The sequence below is a fragment of the Podarcis raffonei genome, chromosome 10 (assembly GCF_027172205.1).
Source record: "Podarcis raffonei isolate rPodRaf1 chromosome 10, rPodRaf1.pri, whole genome shotgun sequence".
In the NCBI taxonomy this organism is placed as follows: Eukaryota; Metazoa; Chordata; class Lepidosauria; order Squamata; family Lacertidae; genus Podarcis; species Podarcis raffonei.
In genome coordinates this window covers 38454597-38476445 of record NC_070611.1, presented here as the reverse complement: position 1 = coordinate 38476445, position 21849 = coordinate 38454597, and the positions used below count along the sequence as shown (strand labels likewise).

The window sequence follows — 21849 nt, the reverse complement described above, 5'->3', positions numbered from 1 at the left end:
GCTACAGAGCTAAACCGTCCCTTCCTTCATGACTAACTTCTTTGCTGAGTCCTTTGTGAATGTGCTTTGGTTGAGCTACTATGTTATGCTGCGTAAACGATATTGAAATGTTGAAGTGCAAACATGTCAGTTTCCTGGAGTAACTGCCCAGATAGCAACCTAACATGGAACATACTGCATCAAAGGTCAGTGCTTTGTTCAGACTAACTCCTTTCAGGCCGACTATTTGTTCAAGCTTTATCCCTGTAAAGTATTTGGGGTATGTGTTCTCAAGCAATGAAATCCAGATTCAGTTATGCATCACGGTTCTCCTTAGTTCATTGCTCTTTGGTCATAGTGCTCCAACAGACCATGGAAAATACTCTTTCCTATCAAACAACAGGTTATTTCATCTGTACGTTTGCAGTGCTGTTTGATTGTTCGAGATAGGCCAGAAATAGATGAACTTTGCTACCAAGATTCACAGCATCTGAGGCAACTTGGACATTGTGGGCTTTGAACATTCTATCCGCTGAGATGTTGCATTAGCCTCAGAGCACAAAGGTCATCACAGATTAGAGAACCATGGCTTGTGTGCTTGATCCAGGCAGCTGGAGAAGTTGTTCACATACGGTACCTGTTTGATTCCTGCATCTCCATCATAAGGTATCTAAAATGAGTATGGCAAATGTGATTACAGTGGTACCTCAGGTTACATACGCTTCAGGTTACAGACTCCGCTAACCCAGAAATAGTGCTTCAGGTTAAGAACTTTGCTTCAGGATGAGAACAGAAATTGTGCTCCGGTGGCGTGGTGGCAGCAGGAGGCCCCATTTGCTAAAGTGGTGCTTCAGGTTAAGAACAGTTTCAGGTTAAGAACGGACCTCCAGAATGAATTAAGTACTTAACCTGAGGTACCACTGTATCTTCTTCATCTGTATGCTACCAGAACTTGCTGGAAAGAAGCTAAGATAGTAATGTGGGTATTCAGTCTCTCTGTGTGTGTACATGTTCTTTCTTTCTTTCTTTCTTTCTTTCTTTCTTTCTTTCTTTCTCTCTCTCTCTCTCTCTCTCTCTCTCTCTCTTTCTTTCTCTCTCTCTCTCTCTCTCCCTTAGATTTTTCATTTTAGCTCTTTTTTACCTCCAGCATGAAAGTGAAAATACCATAACAAACAATATCCCCAGCATACCTAAGTTTCACCAACCCATAAGCATGGAGCTTGAAAAGCTTTGAGTTTCAAACAAAATGCAGTCATAACTTGAACAGCTCTGCCTTAAGGCCCTTTGATAAATCCATATTTATTTAGTTTTTGCAGTATAAAAAATAGGGAAAACTCCAGGGGGAAAGCCAGACCTGAAAATGTCTTTGATTTCTACAGATTGAAAATAGAAGTGATCTCATCTTATAAACTTTACTTTAAACGGCAGCTAGTTAGTATACTATACTATCTGGGGTGGGGGTTGGCACTGAAGCTGCAGCACCTGAGCTTAAGAGAGACGAGTCCTAACGCCAGATCTGTTTGGGCTGCCTCTGGGGGGGGGGCCAAGATTGAAGCAGGAGAGGAGAAGTAGCTGGGTCAACTGCAAAGCAGGAAAAACCTTTGTTACCACCTTCCTGCTTTGCTGTCCCCTGAAGGGAGAGGAGAGATGACAGACCATCCCTGGAGGACACTGACCACTGCTTTGTAACAACTGGCCTCAACACCAGACTTCAGGGTGGGGTGGGGAAGTTAAATGGGAAAAATTGCTGGTTTGATGTGCATGGTTTTTGGACTAGGAGGAGGCTGAGGTTTTGTTTATTTGCTAGTGGATCAAAGCATTGCTTTGTTTATTATTTGAGTATTACAGTGGTACCTCAGGTTACAGATGCTTCAGGTTACAGACGCTTCAGGTTACAGACTCCGCTAATCCAGAAATAGTACCTCGGGTTAAGAACTTTGCTTCAGGATGAGAACAGAAATCGTGCTTTGGCGGTGCAGTGGCAGCGGGAGGCCCCATTAGCTAAAGTGGTACCTCAGGTTAAGAACAGTTTCAGGCTAAAACAGACCTCCAGAACAAATTAAGTTCTTAACCCGAGGTACCACTGTATTACTATTTTTTGCTACTACAGTCATACCTTGGTTCTGAAACGGAATCTGTTCCAGAAGTCCGTTCGACTTCTGAAAATGTTCGAAAACCAAGGTGAAGCTTCCAATTGGTGCGGGTTCCGCATCGGACATTCGGCTTCCAAAAAATGTTCGCAAACTGGAATACTCACTTCCGGGTTTGCGGCGTTCGGGAGCCGAAACGTTTGAGTCACAAGGCATTCAAGAACCAAGGTACGACTATATTTATAAAGCTGGTATGTGTGCTTTTTTGTTTTTCCATGGGTGTTTATGTTGTATGATACACTATGGTATTATATATTGTAAATTTTTCTTTGCTGTGAGTTGCCTGGAGACCTTTGGGTGACAAGCGATGAATATATTTAATAAATAATAAAATTAAATTAAAATTCAGCTCATCACAGAACAGGAATAAAGTCCAATTCATCCCATTGCTGTGCGGGTTTCTGAGGACAAATCTGTATAATTCTTTAGAAATCTACACAAATGTAATGTACAAAATAAAGGGGGAATTCCCACCTGCTTGCCAGGTGGGTCCAATAGATTCCTATCTGTGTTCAAAAAGTAAGTACAGCAGCCTAGAAGCATCTAACTAGCAAATGGGTCTCCTGCTCTTGCACATATTGAAATCAATGTAGCAAGACCAATTAAGTGATGGTGTTCTATCACTCATGGGGAATTTTATGTATTTTATATACATTTTATTTTGTTGTTGTTGAATTCCCCCAAAAACTCTAAGGGAGATTTGAATGTAAAATGCACATAAAATATGCTACATTTCTGCAAGCGTGTGAGACATATCATCAAGACCTGTTAATCCCCGTGGGATTTGCTGTACTGATTTCAACACACATGAAGAAGAGGAGCCCCACACACTAGGTAGCTGCTGTTAGGTGGCTGAAATTACTTTTTGAAGAAGATGGACAGGCAGCCATTGGACCACCTCATATATGTAAATCTGTACAAGAGTGAGAATCTGACTGTGCATGGATTCCCCACCCATCACTAGCTGCTTCTTGTTACTCAGTGGTGATTGAACAATACATGTAGTTTATGTGTCTTCTCTCGGTCCCTCTCTTTTCCAACTTAACAGGTTTCCGAGCTGGGACTCGCCAGAAGACCTTTGCTTCCCATTAACATCTATTTACATAGCAATACATACATGTTGTCTTCTCTTCAGTTCAGACACAACGTTTGACAAGTACTCCTTACCTTGATGGCTTCGTTTTCGTCTTGTAGAAATGCATTCTGAAATGGCCCAGTCCTAGGAGAGCCACACCATATTATATTTCTGAACATGTAGAATCAGTCCTCAAATGGCAATGGAAGCTGCTTATTTCTTAATGCAAACATATGTAATGAGGCAACTCATTATTAATAATCATTATTTTTACATAAGCTCCATTTTTGGACAGAAGAACAAAGAAACACAACCCCTTATAGTATTAAATGGTTACTGAACAAGCAGAAGCTAAGTTCAGAGCTTCTTTGTTGGGTATTACCAGGATTAGCTATAATTAAAGAATTATGATGTAATTTGCCTGAAAAGACCATATGATATTAGATCTTACTGACTTAATTTTCTGAAATGTGAGATGACAAAGAACAGATGTTTGAGATATTACAGTTTCATGGCACTGCTTGCTAAGTTTTGAATTAATAGCATGCTTTACATGAAAGAAGCGGTAAAGGAAACCAAATGACCGCAAATGATAATAAATCCAGAGTTGTGCAGGCTGGGGCAGATACAATCACTCCTAAATCCTCTTCTGCTTCAGTTCTGTTCTATATGGAATTGGTAAGTGAGAGGATGGCAAGGGGTTGTGTCATTGGCTAGGAGAATACACATAATCATATCATAAGGCATTCTTCTGTCTGCTCTATAGTTTATGAGTTGCTCTAGTGCAGGGCTAGGAACCTGTGGCTCTGCAGATGTTCCTGGATGATGTTCCCATCATCCCTGACACTTGGTCCTGCTAGCTTGGAATGGTGGGAGCCCCAACAACATCTGGAGGGCTACAGGTTCCCCATCCTGCATCCATGGGCCTCTGCCTTCTATTACCTGTTGAAGAAATTAATGTTACAGTGGTGCCTCGCAAGACGAAAAGAATCCATTCTGCGAGTCTCTTCATCTAGCGGTTTTTTCGTCTTGTGAAGCAAGCCCATTGACGGATTAGCACTATTAGCGGCTTTTAGCGGCTTATCGGCTTAGCAGATAAGCGGATAAGTGGCTTAACGGCTTAGAAAAAGGGGGGGGAGGAAAAAAACCCCGCAGGAATTCGCAAGACATTTTCATCTTGCGAAGCAAGCCCATAGGAAATTCGTTTTGCGAAGCACCTCCAAAACGGAAAACTCTTTCGTCTAGCGAGTTTTCCGTCTTGCGAGGCATTCGTCTTGCGGGGCACCACTGTATTTTTGCTGTCAGCACTCCAAAAAGTTGGGTTTTGCCTTGTGAATGATGCATTGGCATCTCAGCAGTGGAGCTCAAATCCACAGTGCCTGTTTCACAAAGTCTTTTCTTTCCTACTGAGTGAATGGTCTGTTGATGCTGTTGCCTCCTGTGTGCTACTGTAGCTTTCAGTCTTTCTTAGCCATGTGGCTTTCATCCCTCTTGAAGCAGGGCTTGTTCCTCTCTGACATATATAACTAGATGCGTGTTGCAGTCTGTGTTCTGAACTTGTATGTCTCTGTGTGTAACTCAGAGCATCTCAAAAACCTGAGGCCTTTTCCTGAGAAGCGTCTGGTTTCTCCATTTAGGCCTGCTAACCACGAGACCACAAGAAGCTCTAAACAGAGATTTCCCACCTGCATTCTTGTGGATTTTATATGGAGGGGGCGTAACCTGAGTAGGATGATATTGTCTGACATTCCCATTGTCATCAGCTGTTGATTAGTGCCTTACTTGCATGGGTACTGCAAGGTTCATGATTGATGTGCTGTAGGAGCAGAGGGAACATAGGAAGCTGACATCCTCCTGAGTCAGGCCATAGATCAGGGTTCCTCAAACTCAGCCCTCCAGATGTTTTTGGTCTACGACTCCCATGATCTCTAGCTAGCAGAACCAGTAGTCAGGGATGATGGGAATTGTAGTCTCAAAACATCTGGAGGGCCAAGTTTGAGGAAGCCTGCCATAGATCCACCTAGATTGGTATTGTTTACACTGACTAGCACCATCTCTCCATGGTTTGCCAAGGATTGAACCTGCAACAGAAACATTTTCCAATCCTATCCAGCTACTGTGGTGGCAGAGTTTTTGTAAACACTCAGAAATCTGCCTTATACTGAATCAGACTATTGGTTCCATCTCCTTCAGTACTGTCTACACTCTGGCAGTGACTCTCCAGGGTTTCAGGGGTCTTTCTCAGTCCTATGTGGAGATGCCAGGGATTGAACTTGGAGCCTTCTGGAATTTGAGAACATCTGTTGCTGCAATAGCTTTCGTTTCAACAACAATTGCTGTTGACACTACTCCTGGTTAAGCAAAGGACAGCATATCAGATTATCATAATGGTCATCCAAGGCTCACCCTGTCTTGCATAATCAAATATGGAACAATAAGCCACTGAGATTCTATTTTAGAATTGTAGCCGTGTCAGTGAATCCTCCTTATTGTCTACCAAATTTCATTTTGAAGTGTAATTATTGTTAAAAAACAAAAACACCTTAGGCCATGGTACGCTACCCATTCTGGAAAGCAGATCAAGACATGGAAGACTGCCAGGAAATTATAAAAGTACAAGGCAACCTCTTCTTACATTCCTATTTTATCTTCTCTGTAACTATTCATGGATTTCTACCTTGCCTACTGGGCTTCCATTCAAATTTACTACATTATCTCCTTAGGCTGAGATATTTGCATCAGCCTTATATGAAATATCTAATAATGCTTAAGGATGAATGAATCAGTCTGTTTCTGGTCTGTGTCAGCTTTCCATGTGTTCACCCATAAGTCCGTTTCATCCTATTTCCGTGTTAATGTGTTGTTGTTTTCAAATTCTCATGGGCAGAGCAAACCGGTGAGATTGGAGGAGGCAATAGAACTACCAGTTCCCAAGCCCAGCCAGTCTCATGCCTGCCAGGGTAAAACGTTGGGAGGGGTTAGTATGCCATGTCCAAGGCTGGCATTTATTCCATATACCACCGTCATGGCATACTGAGATAATGGGAGGGCTTGGAATTCACTGAATCCAACGCCACTCCTAATCAGTCCCTGAAATGCCCCTTTTTCCTTTTCTCTGCCAAGTTTTTCCTATATATCCTTTCCCCTCTATGTGATCCTTTCTCTGTGTCATGGCTGACATGAAACAGAAATACCTGCAAAGTCATATGGCCTCCCACTGATCATATGATTGCACCCTTTAATACCTATTTAAGACCACATTTTAAAATGTGTTTTGTTTTGAGCATGCTTTTTGAACTGAAAACTGCATCAAAACATTTGGGGAGTGTGAAAGCTCATGGAAAACTGTGCTATGTGATAAGGGAAGATCAGGTCAGTCCCTATCAGAAAAAAATAGTAAAGATCAAGTGGTGCTAATAAGAGTACTCCCCCCCCTTTTTTAAAAAAGGTTATTTCCACTGTTCTTACATCTCTCATTCTGTAAGCAAGTTAGCTGTTTCTCCCATGCTTCCTATACAGTGGTACCTCGGGTTAAGTACTTAATTCCTTCTGGAGGTCCGTTCTTAACCTGAAACTGTTCTTAACCTGAAGCACCACTTTAGCTAATGGGGCCTCCTGCTGCCGCCAGAGCACGATTTCTGTTCTCCTCCTGAAGCAAAGTTCTTAACCCGAGGCACTATTTCTGGGTTAGCGGAGTCTGTAACCTGAAGCGTATGTAACCTGAAGCATATGTAACCCGAGCTACCACTGTATTACTCTTTAGTTTAGCACAGCTGAGACACCAAAGCTGCCAGTCTCCTTCTCTAGCTATTATCACCATTTTTATTTTTTTGTATCTTGCCAAACCTCTGTCTCCACGGACGCCTCCAGATTGCTTAAGGTAATAAATAAATAAATGGACATTCTCAAGTACAACTTAAAATTGTTACCATAATTGTATGCAGTATTCATATCTCATTATTATTATTCCTCTATTGAGAAGATTAAAGGGCTGGTCTGCAACAGCAATTTGTCTAGGACAGAGATACATAGCACATCTCTTCCTCCCAAGTCATCAGATCAATCATTTGAGGATCACAGAGGGGATGACAACTAGCTGTGTACAAACATGTCTCATTCAGCTATGATATTCGTTCACCCTTTTATCTGGTTTGACTTTCCAGTGTTGCAATTGGTTTATTTTGCACAAGTCTATGCAAACTGAGTTGATGGAAGGAAACAGATTGCTAGGGCATTTGGACAGTTTCCTCTGACATCCCCAGTGATGAACAATCTTCTCAGTTGATCTGCATCAGAATGGGGCCATGTAAATGGTGTTCCGTTGCACCAGAAGCTGTTTAGCTGTCTGTGGACAAACACCAGCTCCTTCTGCCTGAAAGTGAGATGAGTACTGCACCCCATAGTTGCCTTTGACTGGACTTAACCTTTACCTTTTTTGCATGTATATGAGAGAGTGTGCACAAGTGTATGGTGGCCAAATGCACCACTGGCATATGACCTCTGGAGAGTTTGCCAAGAGTGAAGGTGTCCCCCAGGCTAAAAAGCATTAGCCACAACCAGAAGCCTTATAGTGGGTCTCTAAAAACTGAAAATAGGACTGTTGTTCTTAACATGAACCGTAATGGTGACACAGATTAACCATTCTGTAGCTTCAAAACAATACAAGCATTCTTGAAGTTGGAGGTTCTTTAAACTTCTTCTTGGTATTTGTTTATGAAATTTAGAAAGCATGTCATATGACAACTGAAGGAAATCAAGGCTAATGCAGGTTTCATTTAGGGTGGGTATATCATAGAAGCACAGCTGTGGGGTTGGAAGGGAATGTGGTGAATCATCTGGCACAAGTCCCTGCCCTGTAGCAGGACATCCTATGCATAAAGCATTTCCTGGCAGATTCCTGCCCATCCTTTGCTTAGATATTTCCACTCTCTAGGCAACTATTCCTGTTTAGGATTAGAGCTGCTTCAGGAAGCTGTCTAAAGATACAGACATATACCATGCACACCCAACCACCTTAGAAGCAGAGCAACATTACAAAATGAATCCTTTGGAATTTAAAAATGCTTAGCCAGAGTATGATACAATCTTTTATCACATAATCACATGTTCCAACTGCTCTTTTCATTTCTTGCAAAGTTACTGCTCCCTGCCATTATTTAGCTCTTGTGAGGTTTCCAGGTTTTCATTCTCAAGGACCCTTAAAGTTGTGTGCCTAAACAATTTGTGTTATAGAAAGGGCAACGTACAGTTGTTCCATTTGATTTGCTTCAATTTCCCACCCTTATTCAGTGGCCAACAGAACAACAGCCGATTTCCCCATCTCTCCCAATACAAAAAAGCGGCTGTTACTAAGGCTGTTATTAAACCCGATCTTCACACGTGGGAGAAAGCACAGGTTCTCTGATAGGTGGAAAACACAAATAAAGTAAACCTAGGCAGTCTTAATGTCAACCAATGTGGAAATTAATTCTAGGTGATATGCTAGGTTTTTTAAAAAGCGAATAGAGGGGAAATATTTTATGTGATGTGGAAAATACTGAATTTCACCATTGAACAGTGGAATCGTAAACTGGAGGAAGAGGATCTTGCGAAGATTGGGCTTTCTTCCCTAATAGAAATTTCACTCCAGCTAAAGAGTAGAGTTATCCCAACTGCATTCATGTTACGTAAGGTGGGATGCCACTACTGGACCACCTTCCTGGCTGCAGTGGTGCTGTCCCTTGCCAAGGATGAGGTGGAGCAGCAGTGAGGGTGGAGGAAGCCATGGATTGGCAGCAGCTGTGGGCCCAGGTATTATACCCCCTCCACCTGCTGCCAGTCATGTGCTTACCTGCCCTTGCTACCACCTGATTGGCCCATACCAGGGAGCAGCAATATCACCATAGCCAGGAGGGTGATGCAATAACAATATCTCACATCATATGGCACTATTGCTACTTTGGCTTCTACTATCTGCTGCCTCCTGCTATTTTCCATTTTAAGACACTGACCAGATGCAAACTCATGGTGTTACCATCAACCACCACCCCTCCCCCCCAAAAAAGTTCTTTGTCTACTCCATAACTTGATGGAGAGTTCTGGAGAACTTGCAGCCGTTCACCCTATTTCATGATGCTTTGGTTGGTTTTGACCTACTATGAATTTTCAAAACATGTGCCAAATGGAAATGACCCTAGGTTAAATTAATAACAATATAATCGATGGATTCATTTGTGCAGCAGAGAAAAATACTAATAAATGTTTAGGAACATGATGAGGTATGGCATTCCATATTTTTCAGCCATAGAAGCCCATAGAAATCTTGGCATCCAGAATATTCTCCCCGAAGCTTTGCAGGATTTCTGTATCAATGCAGCAGCCTGTACTATTATCTTAATCAATACTAGATAAAATAGAAGGGTTGACCACTTCTGCTGTGGTCAGGTATATGGAGGTGAGATTTCAAACAGGTGTCAAATAGTTCCATAGAGCTGAATAGTTCCTGGTAGAGTGCTCCTTTCTCTTTTTTATCAGCACCTGCTAGTTATTTGTAAAGCTATCAGTTGTACTTGATAACTCTTGTGTTAATGTGCATAATCATCATGGGTTACTTTGCTTTTCATTTTAGCCAAAGAATATCGAAACACCTTCAGAAACTCTGTTCCATTTGTGGGACTAACTTTTTATGATTGCTGAAACTTAAGGCAAATACAGCTCAGAATTTGTTGACATTTAGTGCTCACCTGTTGCCTCTGTTGCAATTTCTATATACGTTATATTTTAACAGCCAGTCTGTGAGCTCAGAATGGCATTTATATGGCATCTCGGGCTATGTAAACATCCCAAAAGGTGGCAGATATTTCTTTTGTATCTAGTGACACATTCAGAAATAATGTTGTCGGACTGGGTCTTTCACTCTTTCCTTTCCCTATGTTATGGATCGATGTAAAATAAAATAGTATCACTAGGTTGTAGGCAACTAAGTTCTACTTAGAATAGACCTGCTAAAATTAATGGGTCTGAATTAATCGTGTCCATTAATTTCACTAGGTGGTATTCAACTAATTTTTACACAGTGTAGACCCATTGAAAGTAATTAACATGACTAAGTTAGGACCATTAATTTCAGTGGATCTATTCTGAATAAAACTTAAAAATCACCCAATTGGTCTACTCTGAGTATGACTAACATTGGTTGCAGCTCACTGTTTCACAATTATATCTATGCAGAACTATACTTTGCCAAAATGATGGTCACTCCAACACTTCATTTTTGTTCATAGAAAAACCTCCATGATAGCTCATGACTGTTCGAATGAGTCGCATAAAAACAATGAGTCTCTGATGTGAATGTGTGTCACAACTACTGGCTCTATATGCAGCAGAATTCTAGGAATACCTGAGGAATTTGCTGTTTGGAATTGCAATATAAATTGACGACATGACCTATACCTCCCAGACAAACATATGGAATGGAACATATAGTACTATCCATTGGCTTTTGTGTGTCTTGAAATGCTACAATGCAGCTCTCTGTTCAAAGAAAGGTGGATTTAAATATGGATTCCCCCCCTAAAATAAACAATTCATAGATGGATGTGAAAGTGAGATGGAATGGACAAATGCAAAAAGGACATGGATTGGGAATAGTCTGATCCACAGTGAAACAATTGGCTCATGCCCACACAGATGTCACCCAAATATCCAGAATCCTTTTTTTAATGTTTCCATTATGTTTAATCTACCCTATTCATTTCAATGCATGGGTAACATAATACAAATGGGATGCGGGAGACGCAAAATAATCTATCATTTGAGGAAAGAAAGCATCAACAGCAAATACTGATCATATTTGCTGGACTGATTTCCATTCCGGACTTGGGACTAACGTTGACCTGTTTCTGCCAGGATTTTATTATCCTTACCCCCAGCGCACACAGCTCTTGAGGCATAAAAAAGTGAGAGGACAACAAACTATTTTTTTCTTCTTCTGGCTTCTTGCTCTCTGTTCCCTGTGTCAACCTTCTCAGGCTCTGGGAAACTCTCTCCCATTCACTGTAGAGGCCAAGCTATATTTAGGGCTTCCTGCAAAAGATTGAGATCTCTGGGGCCACCCAATGGTGACACCCACAGTCACTAACTCATTCTTTTTTTAATCAGCAAAACAACAATACTACCATGATGTTGTTATAAACATTAAACAGGATGGAAAGTGAAAAATACAAGGAAAGGTGTGTGGCTCAGTGGCAGAGCACCTATGTTTTGCATGCAGAAGGTTCCAGGTTCAATCTCCAGGTACATCTGGAAGAGACCTGGAGAGTCACAGCCCGTCAATGTAGACAACTGAGCTAAGATGAACTTAGTATAAAGCAGCTCCCCAAGTTCCTGTGTGCTTCACACATTTTTAATTCTGTTGATGCAAAACATAAATATACAATATTCAGACTATAAAATACTTGGTACATTTGAGAAAGTGTACTTTTAATAGCCACACCAACCCTTCCCCAATCCCTGCAGCTTTCCTTTGAATTAGGCTGCTGCTACCAATATTATGTAGCAGCCAGCACAACCTTAAGGCAGCACAGGAACTAGGGAGTTAAATGTTAGTTCTGGATAGCAAGCCAACGGGATGGGGGAGTGTATTCTGTGCGGCACAGCATAACAATGGGAAATGTGACTGCGTGCAGAACAGGTGGGAGGAGGCTTACAAGTGTGCACTGTTTGAGTTCTCAGTGTTTTGTTTGTGAGGGAGGGGTAAATTGAGTGGGTACTGAGAGAAATGTATTGGTATACTTTCACATTTCTAAACTTCGACCTGTGTCAAGCTGACTTCTCTTGTAGGTTAACAACCGCTTGCAGCTGTCAACCTCTCCATCACAGCCTTTTTGCAGCCTTCCGCAGATCTTTTGACTGGGAGAGGTCCCATGTCAGCTGCTTTGTTTGAGAATCAAATATTAACAAGGGGGCCTGCAGAGAAGCATTGTGCTGTGGAGTGCTTCTGTTCAGGATTAGAGCAAGCCGGCCAAGCCCTCTTTCAAGATACTCCATTTCATTCACCCCTTCCCTCCTAGTTTTCTGGTTTCCCTCCACCTCCCACATTCTGTGTCAGCATTCTGTGTCCATTGAAAATGCTAAGTCATTGGACTGTTTCAGGATTTCCCCTCCCTGACTCCATCTGCACTACTACATGGCTTCCCCCCAAAGGAGCTTGGGAAATGTAGTTTGTTAAGGGTGCTGAGAGTTGTTAGGAGACCCCTATTCCCTTCACAGACAGGGCCGGATTTAGATGAAGAGAGGCCCTAGGCTACCCCACTTGTGAGCCCCCCCCAATCCCCCACCCTCATGACTAGAAGAAAATGGAAGAGTTCTAAATAAAATTGAGTGAAGCGAAGGATGAAGATGGGTATTTAAAATTCTGCAATTCTCAGTTTCTCCTCTAAAGGACATAAGATGTGATTGTTAACTTAAATACCATGGTGATTTTTAAAAATGCATAGAATTAACACTGAAAAACTTTTGTAATTATTGAACTTTGTAAACCTGTTGTGGAATAAGCATATTTTTTTAGGAAAATGAAGTTGTAATGTTATCCTTAAAAAAAACACCTTGAGTTTACAAATTATATTGCCTGGGAAGTGTAAATAATATGATCATGATTACCTGACAGTGTGACACTTTTAAAATCTACTTTATGCTGTCATTAAAAAGTTAGTTTTAAAATGGAAGTAAACTACAACCATCAAATACAGTAAGGCTAAAATGTTTTCTCCCTAGCCTTCCTCATAGCAAAATGACCCAAAACTTCATCAAAATTTGTCTGTCTGTCACAGAATGCTCATTGCGGACAACCTCTCTTAAGAATCACAAAGTTACGATTATCAGAATTGTTTAACAGTCAGTTCCAGAGAATTCTGGGAACTGTAGCTATGGTGGAAATAGGGATCTCCTAGCAACTCTCAGCACCCTTAGCAAACTTTGTAGATGTATAAAGGTAAAGGGACCCCTGACCATTAGGTCCAGTCGTGACAGACTCTGGTGTTGCACACTCATCTCGCTTTATTGGCCAAGGGAGCCGGCGTACAGCTTCCGGGACATGTGGCCAGCATGACTAAGCCACTTCTGGCGAACCAGAGCAGCGCACAGAAACGCAGTTTACCTTTCCGCTGGAGCGGTACCTATTTATCTACTTGCACTTTGACGTGCTTTCAAACTGCTAGGTTGGCAGGAGCAGGGACCGAGCAACAGGAGCTCACCCCGTCGGGGGGATTCGAACCACCAACCTTCTGATCGGCAAGTCCTAGGCTCTGTGATTTAACCCACAGCGCCACCCGCGTCCCTGTGGATGTGTAGTCAGCCTTATAATAAATTAAAGCTTGTTACCTTGAAGCACTACTCCTGAGAGGAGTATATTGGCCTCACTAATCCAGAGAGGAGTAAGCTTGCACATACAGCACATATGCACCATCCTGCTGCATTGCATTAAGAGGATGGCATTAAGAAGTGCAGCAAAGAGCTGTCAATGCACTGTACATGCCCGTTCAGGATTCAAATGTATTCACTTATTTATTTTAAAGATTTCCAGCCTTCATTCCAACAAAGTTCCCACAGCAGCTTTCACTGTCAGAATACAGTTCTGAGTAATGGGGGAACTCTAGAAAAAGTTCCACTGAAAATAACTTTGTCTACTCAGATGCAAGTCCTACTGAGCTCCATGGGACATGGGGTGCAAGGCTGAGCAGACCTGGCTTGTGTCTGGATGATGTCAATTATGTGCTGTACCATGCACTCTAGGGTAAATTCAGTTTTCCCAGGGTAGGTGACCACCCCATTTCCCCTGCTTGCTACTGGTGGTTGTATGTATGTATGTATGTATTTCCTACCTTTCTCCCAGAACCAGGACTCAAGGCGGCTCACAAAAATTAAAACAAACATGAATAAAACACAGAAAGCTAGAAACCTACTAAAGATTATAGTCAAAATGCAATTAAACTATAACAAAATTAAAACAATACAAAAGCAAATCTATTAAAGTACGGCTAGCAACAGTGCCACACTATTAAAAGCTTTTTTTTAAGAAAAAATAGCCAGTCAGTTCCTCAAAGTCTGTCAGAATAAAAAATGTCTTCACATGCTGACGAAAGGACAGCAAGGAGAGAGCCAGTCTAGCTTATCAAGGAAGGGAGTTCCAAAGTCTGGGAGCAGAAACTGAGGTGGCTGCAGTTTCCTCTGTAAGATTCCTTTGGGAGGAAGTGCTGCATGTATTATTATTATTATTATTATTATTATTATTATTATTATTATACATAATTGTTCTGTATCAGCTAGCAAGCTACCATGGACATCTATAAAGAATTGAATGTGAAACAACATAGAGTTACTTCCCGCATGTTAATATACAGAGTAGCTTTAATGAGCATGCAGATCACAGCCATAACCTCTTTGAACTTGTGAATTTCCTCACCCCCACCCTCCAAGATGGTTTTAAAAGGTTGAAATCCACCCACAGTTTAAACACCTCAAATACATACAGTGGCGTAGCGTGGGGGGTGCAGGGGGGGCCGGCCGCACCGGGCGCAACATCTGGGGGTTAGGGTTAGGGGGCACAAATCCACGGGTTAGGGGGCGCAAATTACTTGCCTTGCCCCGGGTGCTGACAACCCACGCTACGCCACTGAACACATATCATGTTCAAAGCTTCAGAGATAGCAAGTGCTCTGTATAATATTTGCTTTCTTTAATTCCAGGTCACCAGAAAAAGAGATGGGTTCTACAGAGCGAGAAATTGTGGTCTGGGTTTGTCAGGAAGAGAAAATTGTTAGCGGATTGACAAAGCGCACAACTTGCACTCAAGTAATTGAAGCTCTGCTTGAGGAACATCAAGCCACCTATGCAGAAAAGAAGTTTCTTTTTGGACAGCCCAAGGATTACTGCATCATAGAAAAATGGAGAGGTTCTGAGAGGGTCCTTCCACCTCTCACTAAAATGCTGAGACTCTGGAAAGCCTGGGGGGAAGAGCAGCCAAATTTGCACTTTGTCTTGGTCAAGGCAGATGCCTTCCCCCCATTTCCATTGTGGAGGACAGCTGAAGCCAAGCTCGTACCAAATCTTGAAAAACCCTGGGACCTGAGCCCGGCCAATTACATGAAGATGTTGCCAGTGGACAAGCAAAAGAGGATTGTTAGGAAAACCTTCCGGAAGCTGGCCAAACTTAAACAAGAAGGAATCCTGCAAGAGAGGGACAACATAGAGACTCTCATCCACTTGATCCTTTCTCAGGACCACACCATTCACCAGCAAATCAACAGAATGAAGGAACTGGATCTAGAAATCGAACAGTGTGAAGCCAAATTTCACCTAGATCAGCTTGAAGGTGATGGAGGAAATTATGTGCAGGAGTCTTATTTAATGGCGACATCCAGTGATGCTGAAGAAGAAACAGACATGCCTCACAGCAGCCAGCAGATGCCAGAAAGCTCGGGCAAAGGAGAGGGGTTGTTACAAGTGGAAGAAGGACTAAAGCACCACAAAGAGCTTATTGAAAAGCTCTCTGCGGAAATTGAACGAGAGGTTAATGACATTGGAAGAAACGGAGACATGTGGACAGAGGAACCGCCTAAGGAGGAAATGGAGAGTTCCGATGTAGGAAGTGTCAAGAACGAATTGGAGAAAAGCATGAAAGATGCCTTAAGGATCCATTCTCAACTAAACTGCATCCAGCAGGAGTTAAAATATAGGGACCTGATGCTTCAAAAGAAGGAAAAGGAGTATGAACTGATTGTGGAAGAGCTTAATGCTTTGCACGCTAAGGCCAAAAGTGAAATCAGGCACCCACCTAACGAGGAGCAAGCAAAGGACAGTGAAAGTTCCACCAAGAGTTTTACAGGGACTGATCTCCTTCACAAAGTGACTAGTTTAGACATAAATGATACAGACTCTGATACTGGAATCAGTTCCACTCACAGTCAGGACTCGGAAACAGCAATAGGGGAGACGTTGCTGTTGTCTACATAGCTGAAAACTGTCCTTGTTTTCCTGAGAACAAATTAGTAATATATAATGCCCTGGAGAAACATTAGGATGAGGAAGATAAGTGGTATCTTCTTATGGGGCCAAGTTCTGGTGGCATAAGAGCTTCCGAGTTAGAGAACTCCTTGTCATATAAATAAAAATTATAGCTGATTCTCATATGTTCTAAACTTACTGATAGAAATAATTTAGTCCGTTCAGCCTAATAGCAAAGTTCCTGTAGGACAGTTCAGAGGCATTTAATAACAATAAAAAACCAAATAGACTTTGGTGGCGATGAACTGAAATCTTAAACTAAATCAGGAAAAGCAGTTACCCTACGGGTTATACAGCATACATTTGTACATCATCTGTGTGTACACCAGTTTTCCGTGAAGTATTGTTTCTCACTATTTTACATACAACCCACTGCCAATGCATTATAACATCTCTGGTGATGATAACCTTGTTCACTGCACCATATAAAAGACCAGTGTGGACATCATATTATACATGTTATAACCTTTGAAAGCTCTTCCCTGCCCTGTGTGCAGAGCAAAGCTGACAAACGTAGGGTTAGGCCTAGCCATAGAAGGGGGAAGGGGAATTATTTGATGAACCACAAACTCCATATACAATATACCTGGGACTTTGTTATGCACAATACAATATTTAGGAGTTTCCGCAACTTTGAGTTGCAGTAGCTCCTTATGAGCACCTTTACCCATTGTTTGCTTCTGAAAAATTGGTCTTCCATCTCTCTGAAGCTGATGCACATTTTACAGATCAGCTGCTTCTTTCCTCCATATTATTCAACTGAAGAGTAAATGAATAGGTTTTACACTGCCACAGGACAAAATAAGACCTGGGACCCTTTATTTGGTATATTGCTTATTGTTACTGCAAACGTCCAACAAAATGTATCCAATATCAAGGTCCTGGGCATGAAGACATAGACAAGAATGAATTTCGTTAGCTCCTGAACTGATATTTTAGACCAAGCCTGTCAAAGTGTTAGACCCAGGCTTCAAGCAATATGTATGCCATCTGTTAAAAAAAACTGGTCGGCTACAGTACATGGCTGCCAGATGGAAGACCTGTGTGAGAAGCCTGCTTTTAGACAACAACAAAATAGAAATATTTAGAATGCCTAAACAGAATCTATATTCACTGCGTTCTAATTGGGAGGTTTGTTTGTTTTCAAAATGACTGGAAAAAGACACTTGATAAAACCTTTCTAAAAAATATGGTTTGGTTTTAATTTGTATTGCTTATGTTATTGCAATCCACCCCAGAACCTTAAGGTGAAGGTTGGTTAATAAATCTAATAATAATAGCTTGACAAGGAAAACCTTTTTCTGAATTCTTCAGGCTACGGTCAGGATGTTATTAAGAGATTTTTCATATAGAATTTTTGGTTGACTGCCTTTTTTTAAAAAAAATGTGGCTGCATTGTTTGACACGATATTAAATGCTTTATTATTGAGCTTTCTAAACTATCATTTCTTAATGGAAACACGTAAATTACTGGCCAGCTATCATAGATTTGTAGTAATTTATTAACGCTTCTGAACATTTTATTTTTTTATTTTTTTGCGATTTGCAATGTAATTCTCAAATCTCAAATATTAAGTACAGGTTAATTTCTCTCATTAGTTTGTTGTCTGATGTATTCCTGCAGTTTATGTTTATATATTCAGGTCTTTCATGTTGTACAAGCTGCAGTTTGCTAGTTCTTCTTGCCCTCACATTGTGATAATTAACTGTAGACTTCTTTGACTGAGTGAATTTCACCTACACTTAAGGGCTGATTTTTACTCCCCATGCACACTTCTTTGCAATTTTTAGAGTCAATACGTTCTTGATTTGGGGAGGTGTAGGGTGATACACATTGGGACTTCCTTCAGTGCATACTGCAATGAGGGACAGGGAACCTGTGGCTCTGGAAATGTAGTGTACAGCTACCACCATCCCTGACAGTTGAGCATAATTTGTATTTTGAGTCAAAATGTCTGGAGGGCCACAAGTTCCCCATCCCCACTAAAAGAAATAGGACAAACTTTCACATACAGACTTTTATACATCTCATTTTTTTGCCAATTACTTTTTATTGCTTTTCAAAAAAAATAACAAATTAACATCAAATTAATTCAAATTTAATGTAAAAGCTGATTCCCACCTTCTTCCATGATGTTTCTCTTCCCTCCCTACATATACTTTTTTGTTGTTGTTCTGGCATGTGTTAAAATGTTCTTGTTGGTTGGGTCAACCAATTTAACATTGTCATCCCTTCTCTACCTTTCTTGTGAATCTTTGTCAGTCTTCCTCAACCTCAGCCCTCCAGATGTTTTTGGCCTACAACTCCCAGGACCAGTGATCAGGGATGATGGGTATTGTAGGCCAAAAACATCTGGAGGGCTAAGGTTGTGGAAGCCTAGTCTTTGTATTTGTTCATTACTTGTGGAATAGGGAGCAGCCACACTAGAGTTATGCAAATAAACAACCTAACCTGCAACCAGATATTGCCAAGGTGTGCTCCTCTGGGAAGAGTGTGAGACAAGACTAAAAAAAAAGTAGGCAGAAGGGTATCTGCATCTACTTCACAGCCATTGTCTCTCAATACATTGTTTGGAATCCGGTAATACCTAAGGTAGCTTTGTACTTTTCATGAAAGTAGCAACAGAGGAGGAATGAAGAACTTGTTCTTCCTCATCCCCTGCAACCAAGAGATGTGTAATTCTTCCTTTGTGCAAAACCTGGAAAACTGGGAACAGTGATCAAAAGGAACATGGGTAACCCATGCTTTCATGGTGATATCGAGCTATCACCAAACATCTATCTGAATAGGCCATGCAACAGTGAATTTACCAGGGCTTACTCCCAAAGCTTAAGGTTGCAGACTTGGCATGTAACTTTGCATTCTGATTTCAGTATGCCTGAGTGGTGATTAAGTCGCTAGACTCTGCCCTTCTAACACACAATGTGAAAGTAAACTTTGTCTGGGACTCACTTCTACATGATCATCCTTGTCCAACAACTCTGGTGTATTCCAAGAGGTCATATGTACATCACAGAGTTTTGGGTCAAGGGAATGAGTTTTTCAGGAATGGGACAGGGGAGATTTATTCTGCAACTTAATTCTGTAAAAAATAAATTAGTGTGTTAGGCTTTTCATGAACGATCTGTTCTCATAAAGTGACAGAGGATCCTCAACTGTTGTGATGGTGGCAATGTACCAAGTTAGGTGAGACACAGGCCCCAATCCAATAGAAGTTAGCTGGGCTGAAATCCCATTGGAATCAACAGATCTTGACTTCAGCATGACTAACATGCCTCGTTAATGCTAATGGGAATTAAGTGCAAATAACTTTAGTTTGTTCAGGGCCAGAGGCTGAAACCTCTCAGCTAATAATCATTTATTGTTGTCTGTATTCTCCTATAGTAACATGTACAAAATAACTTCTTAAGCTCTATCACTATATGTCTCCAGATTAAAGAGAGATGTTTAAATTAAAATATTTATGGTAACTGACAGATCATTTAACAGGTCTTTTTTATCTAGACGACTGCCTCATAACTTAACTTAATTAACATTCAGTTGCATAGAAATGTACATGGGCAGTAATTACAGTTGCGCTATATGTGTTTTTGAAAATAAAGTGAAGTTGAAAAAATAAAGAATCCTGCCTTTTTGTTATTACAGTGTGGAATGTTCATGTTCAAGGTCCCAGTCAGTCTACCATAACTTCCTCAAGGATGCTGCAGTCATCTTCCCTGCCCTAAACAACATGCACTCAGCATTCTATGGCCACTTTTTGGCCCCTTAAACATTATTATTATTATTATTATTATTATTATTATTATTATTATTATTATATTTACATTTGAGCATGCTGATATATGTATTTTGGGCATGGGTAATGGACACGGGTGGCGCTGTGGGTAAAACCTCAGCGCCTAGGGCTTGCCGATCGAAAGGTCGGCGGTTCGAATCCTCGCGGCGGGGTGCGCTCCCGCTGCTCAGTCCCAGCGCCTGCCAACCTAGCAGTTCGAAAGCACCCCCGGGTGCAAGTAGATAAATAGGGACCGCTTACCAGCGGGAAGGTAAACGGCGTTCCGTGTGCTGCGCTGGCTCGCCAGATGCAGCTTGTCACGCTGGCCACGTGACCCGGAAGTGTCTGCGGACAGCGCTGGCCCCCGGCCTCTTGAGTGAGATGGGCGCACAACCCCAGAGTCTGTCAAGACTGGCCCGTACGGGCAGGGGTACCTTTACCTTTACCTTTAATGTCCTTTTGGTGCATAAAGATCAGCACTTGCTTTCATTCATAGTTTCACCTCAAAACGGATATTGTACAATTTGGCATCTCAATGATTGGTATTATTAATTATATTTTAATTTGGCGTTGTTATAATGAGGCTATTATTGGATTGTTGTAATTGAAAACTAATAAAAATTATTATAAAAAAGGGAGAAAAGGTTAATAAGAGGCGGCATGCGTTTATAAAATTTTGTAAGACACAGAGAAAGTTTTTAGAGGGAAGTTGTTCTCCCTCTCTCATAACATTAGAATGTATGGATGTCCAATGAAGCTGGACATGACTACTCCCATGATGGCTGTTTTCTAGGCCTCCATGGACAGAGGCAGTTATTTGAAATATAAATATGTGTAGATTGATTTCAATAGGAGCTACTATTCACATGCTTTACTTTCCTACTGAAATAAATCAAACTTTTTAAAGCAGAAGGTAAACACATCTCGCTCTCTCATCTGTGTTTCATAAATGAATTTGATCTCTGCCAACTTTGAAATGAGAATATACAAGTGAAAATATATATTTAATTTTTAGAAAATGCTTAATGTGATTAAGTTGTTTAATGCATTACCACACTTTTGTAATTGAAACATCTTCAAATCTATACATTAATTAAAATACAGTCAGTTTAATTCTGTAGCCCTCTGACAATATTAACCCATGTAGTTTTCATAATATGCTACTTGGCTACTTTTAGCCAGGCTGCTGCTTTCTCTGGTTCACTTATCATTCAGTAGTCTGAGCTAAGAAGATTTGTTAGTACAACACTTAAAATATTGACAATTAAAATTGTTTATGTGCTGGAGGCAGGTCTCTCTGAAGTGCTTTGTTTTTGTTTAGACACAGGACAAACTGGTTATTTTACTATGGGTGCAGATGTTGTATTCGTAGCTGAGTACTTTACAAAGGAAGAGCACTGAGTCATCGCAAGTTGTAAAAGACAAGCCTATCAGCACATCTTCATAATAAATAGAGCTCATTTTGGAACAGAAAGACAGGAGCAAGGAAAAGAAGCCTCTCAAAAAAAAAAGGTGTAGAGATGGAATAAGAAATAACTAATCGTTATGTGTGTGTATATGTGTGCACCCAGCTGGAGAGAAAACATGGGCATATCTTGTGGCTGAGGTTTAACAGCATACCTAGGCTGTGTATTCATCATACAATTCAAGTACACCCCCACCCCAAAAAAAGAAAGAATCCTGAGAACTCTGGTTTGTCAAGGATGTTGGGAATTGTATCCCTGTGAGGGGCAAACTACAGTTCCCAGGATTCACTGGGGAGAAACAATGCTTTAAATGTATGGTGTGTAAGCAGCCATAGTTTCACAAGTCTGAGTGGACTTTGGGC

General features: G+C 41.1%; 1 protein-coding gene across 2 annotated transcripts in view; it reads left to right on the top strand.

Moving 5' to 3' along the window:
* The window catches only part of RASSF9 (Ras association domain family member 9), a 45002-nt gene extending 27276 nt beyond the window's left edge, over positions 1-17726 (top strand). For both annotated transcript variants that reach the window (XM_053405555.1, XM_053405556.1), the window contains exon 2: positions 14928-17726. In XM_053405555.1, the coding sequence (XP_053261530.1) occupies positions 14928-16194 (1267 nt within the window). In that variant the 3' untranslated portion in view covers positions 16195-17726. The remainder of the gene's footprint in view (positions 1-14927) is intronic.
* The last annotated feature ends 4123 nt before the right edge of the window (positions 17727-21849 follow it).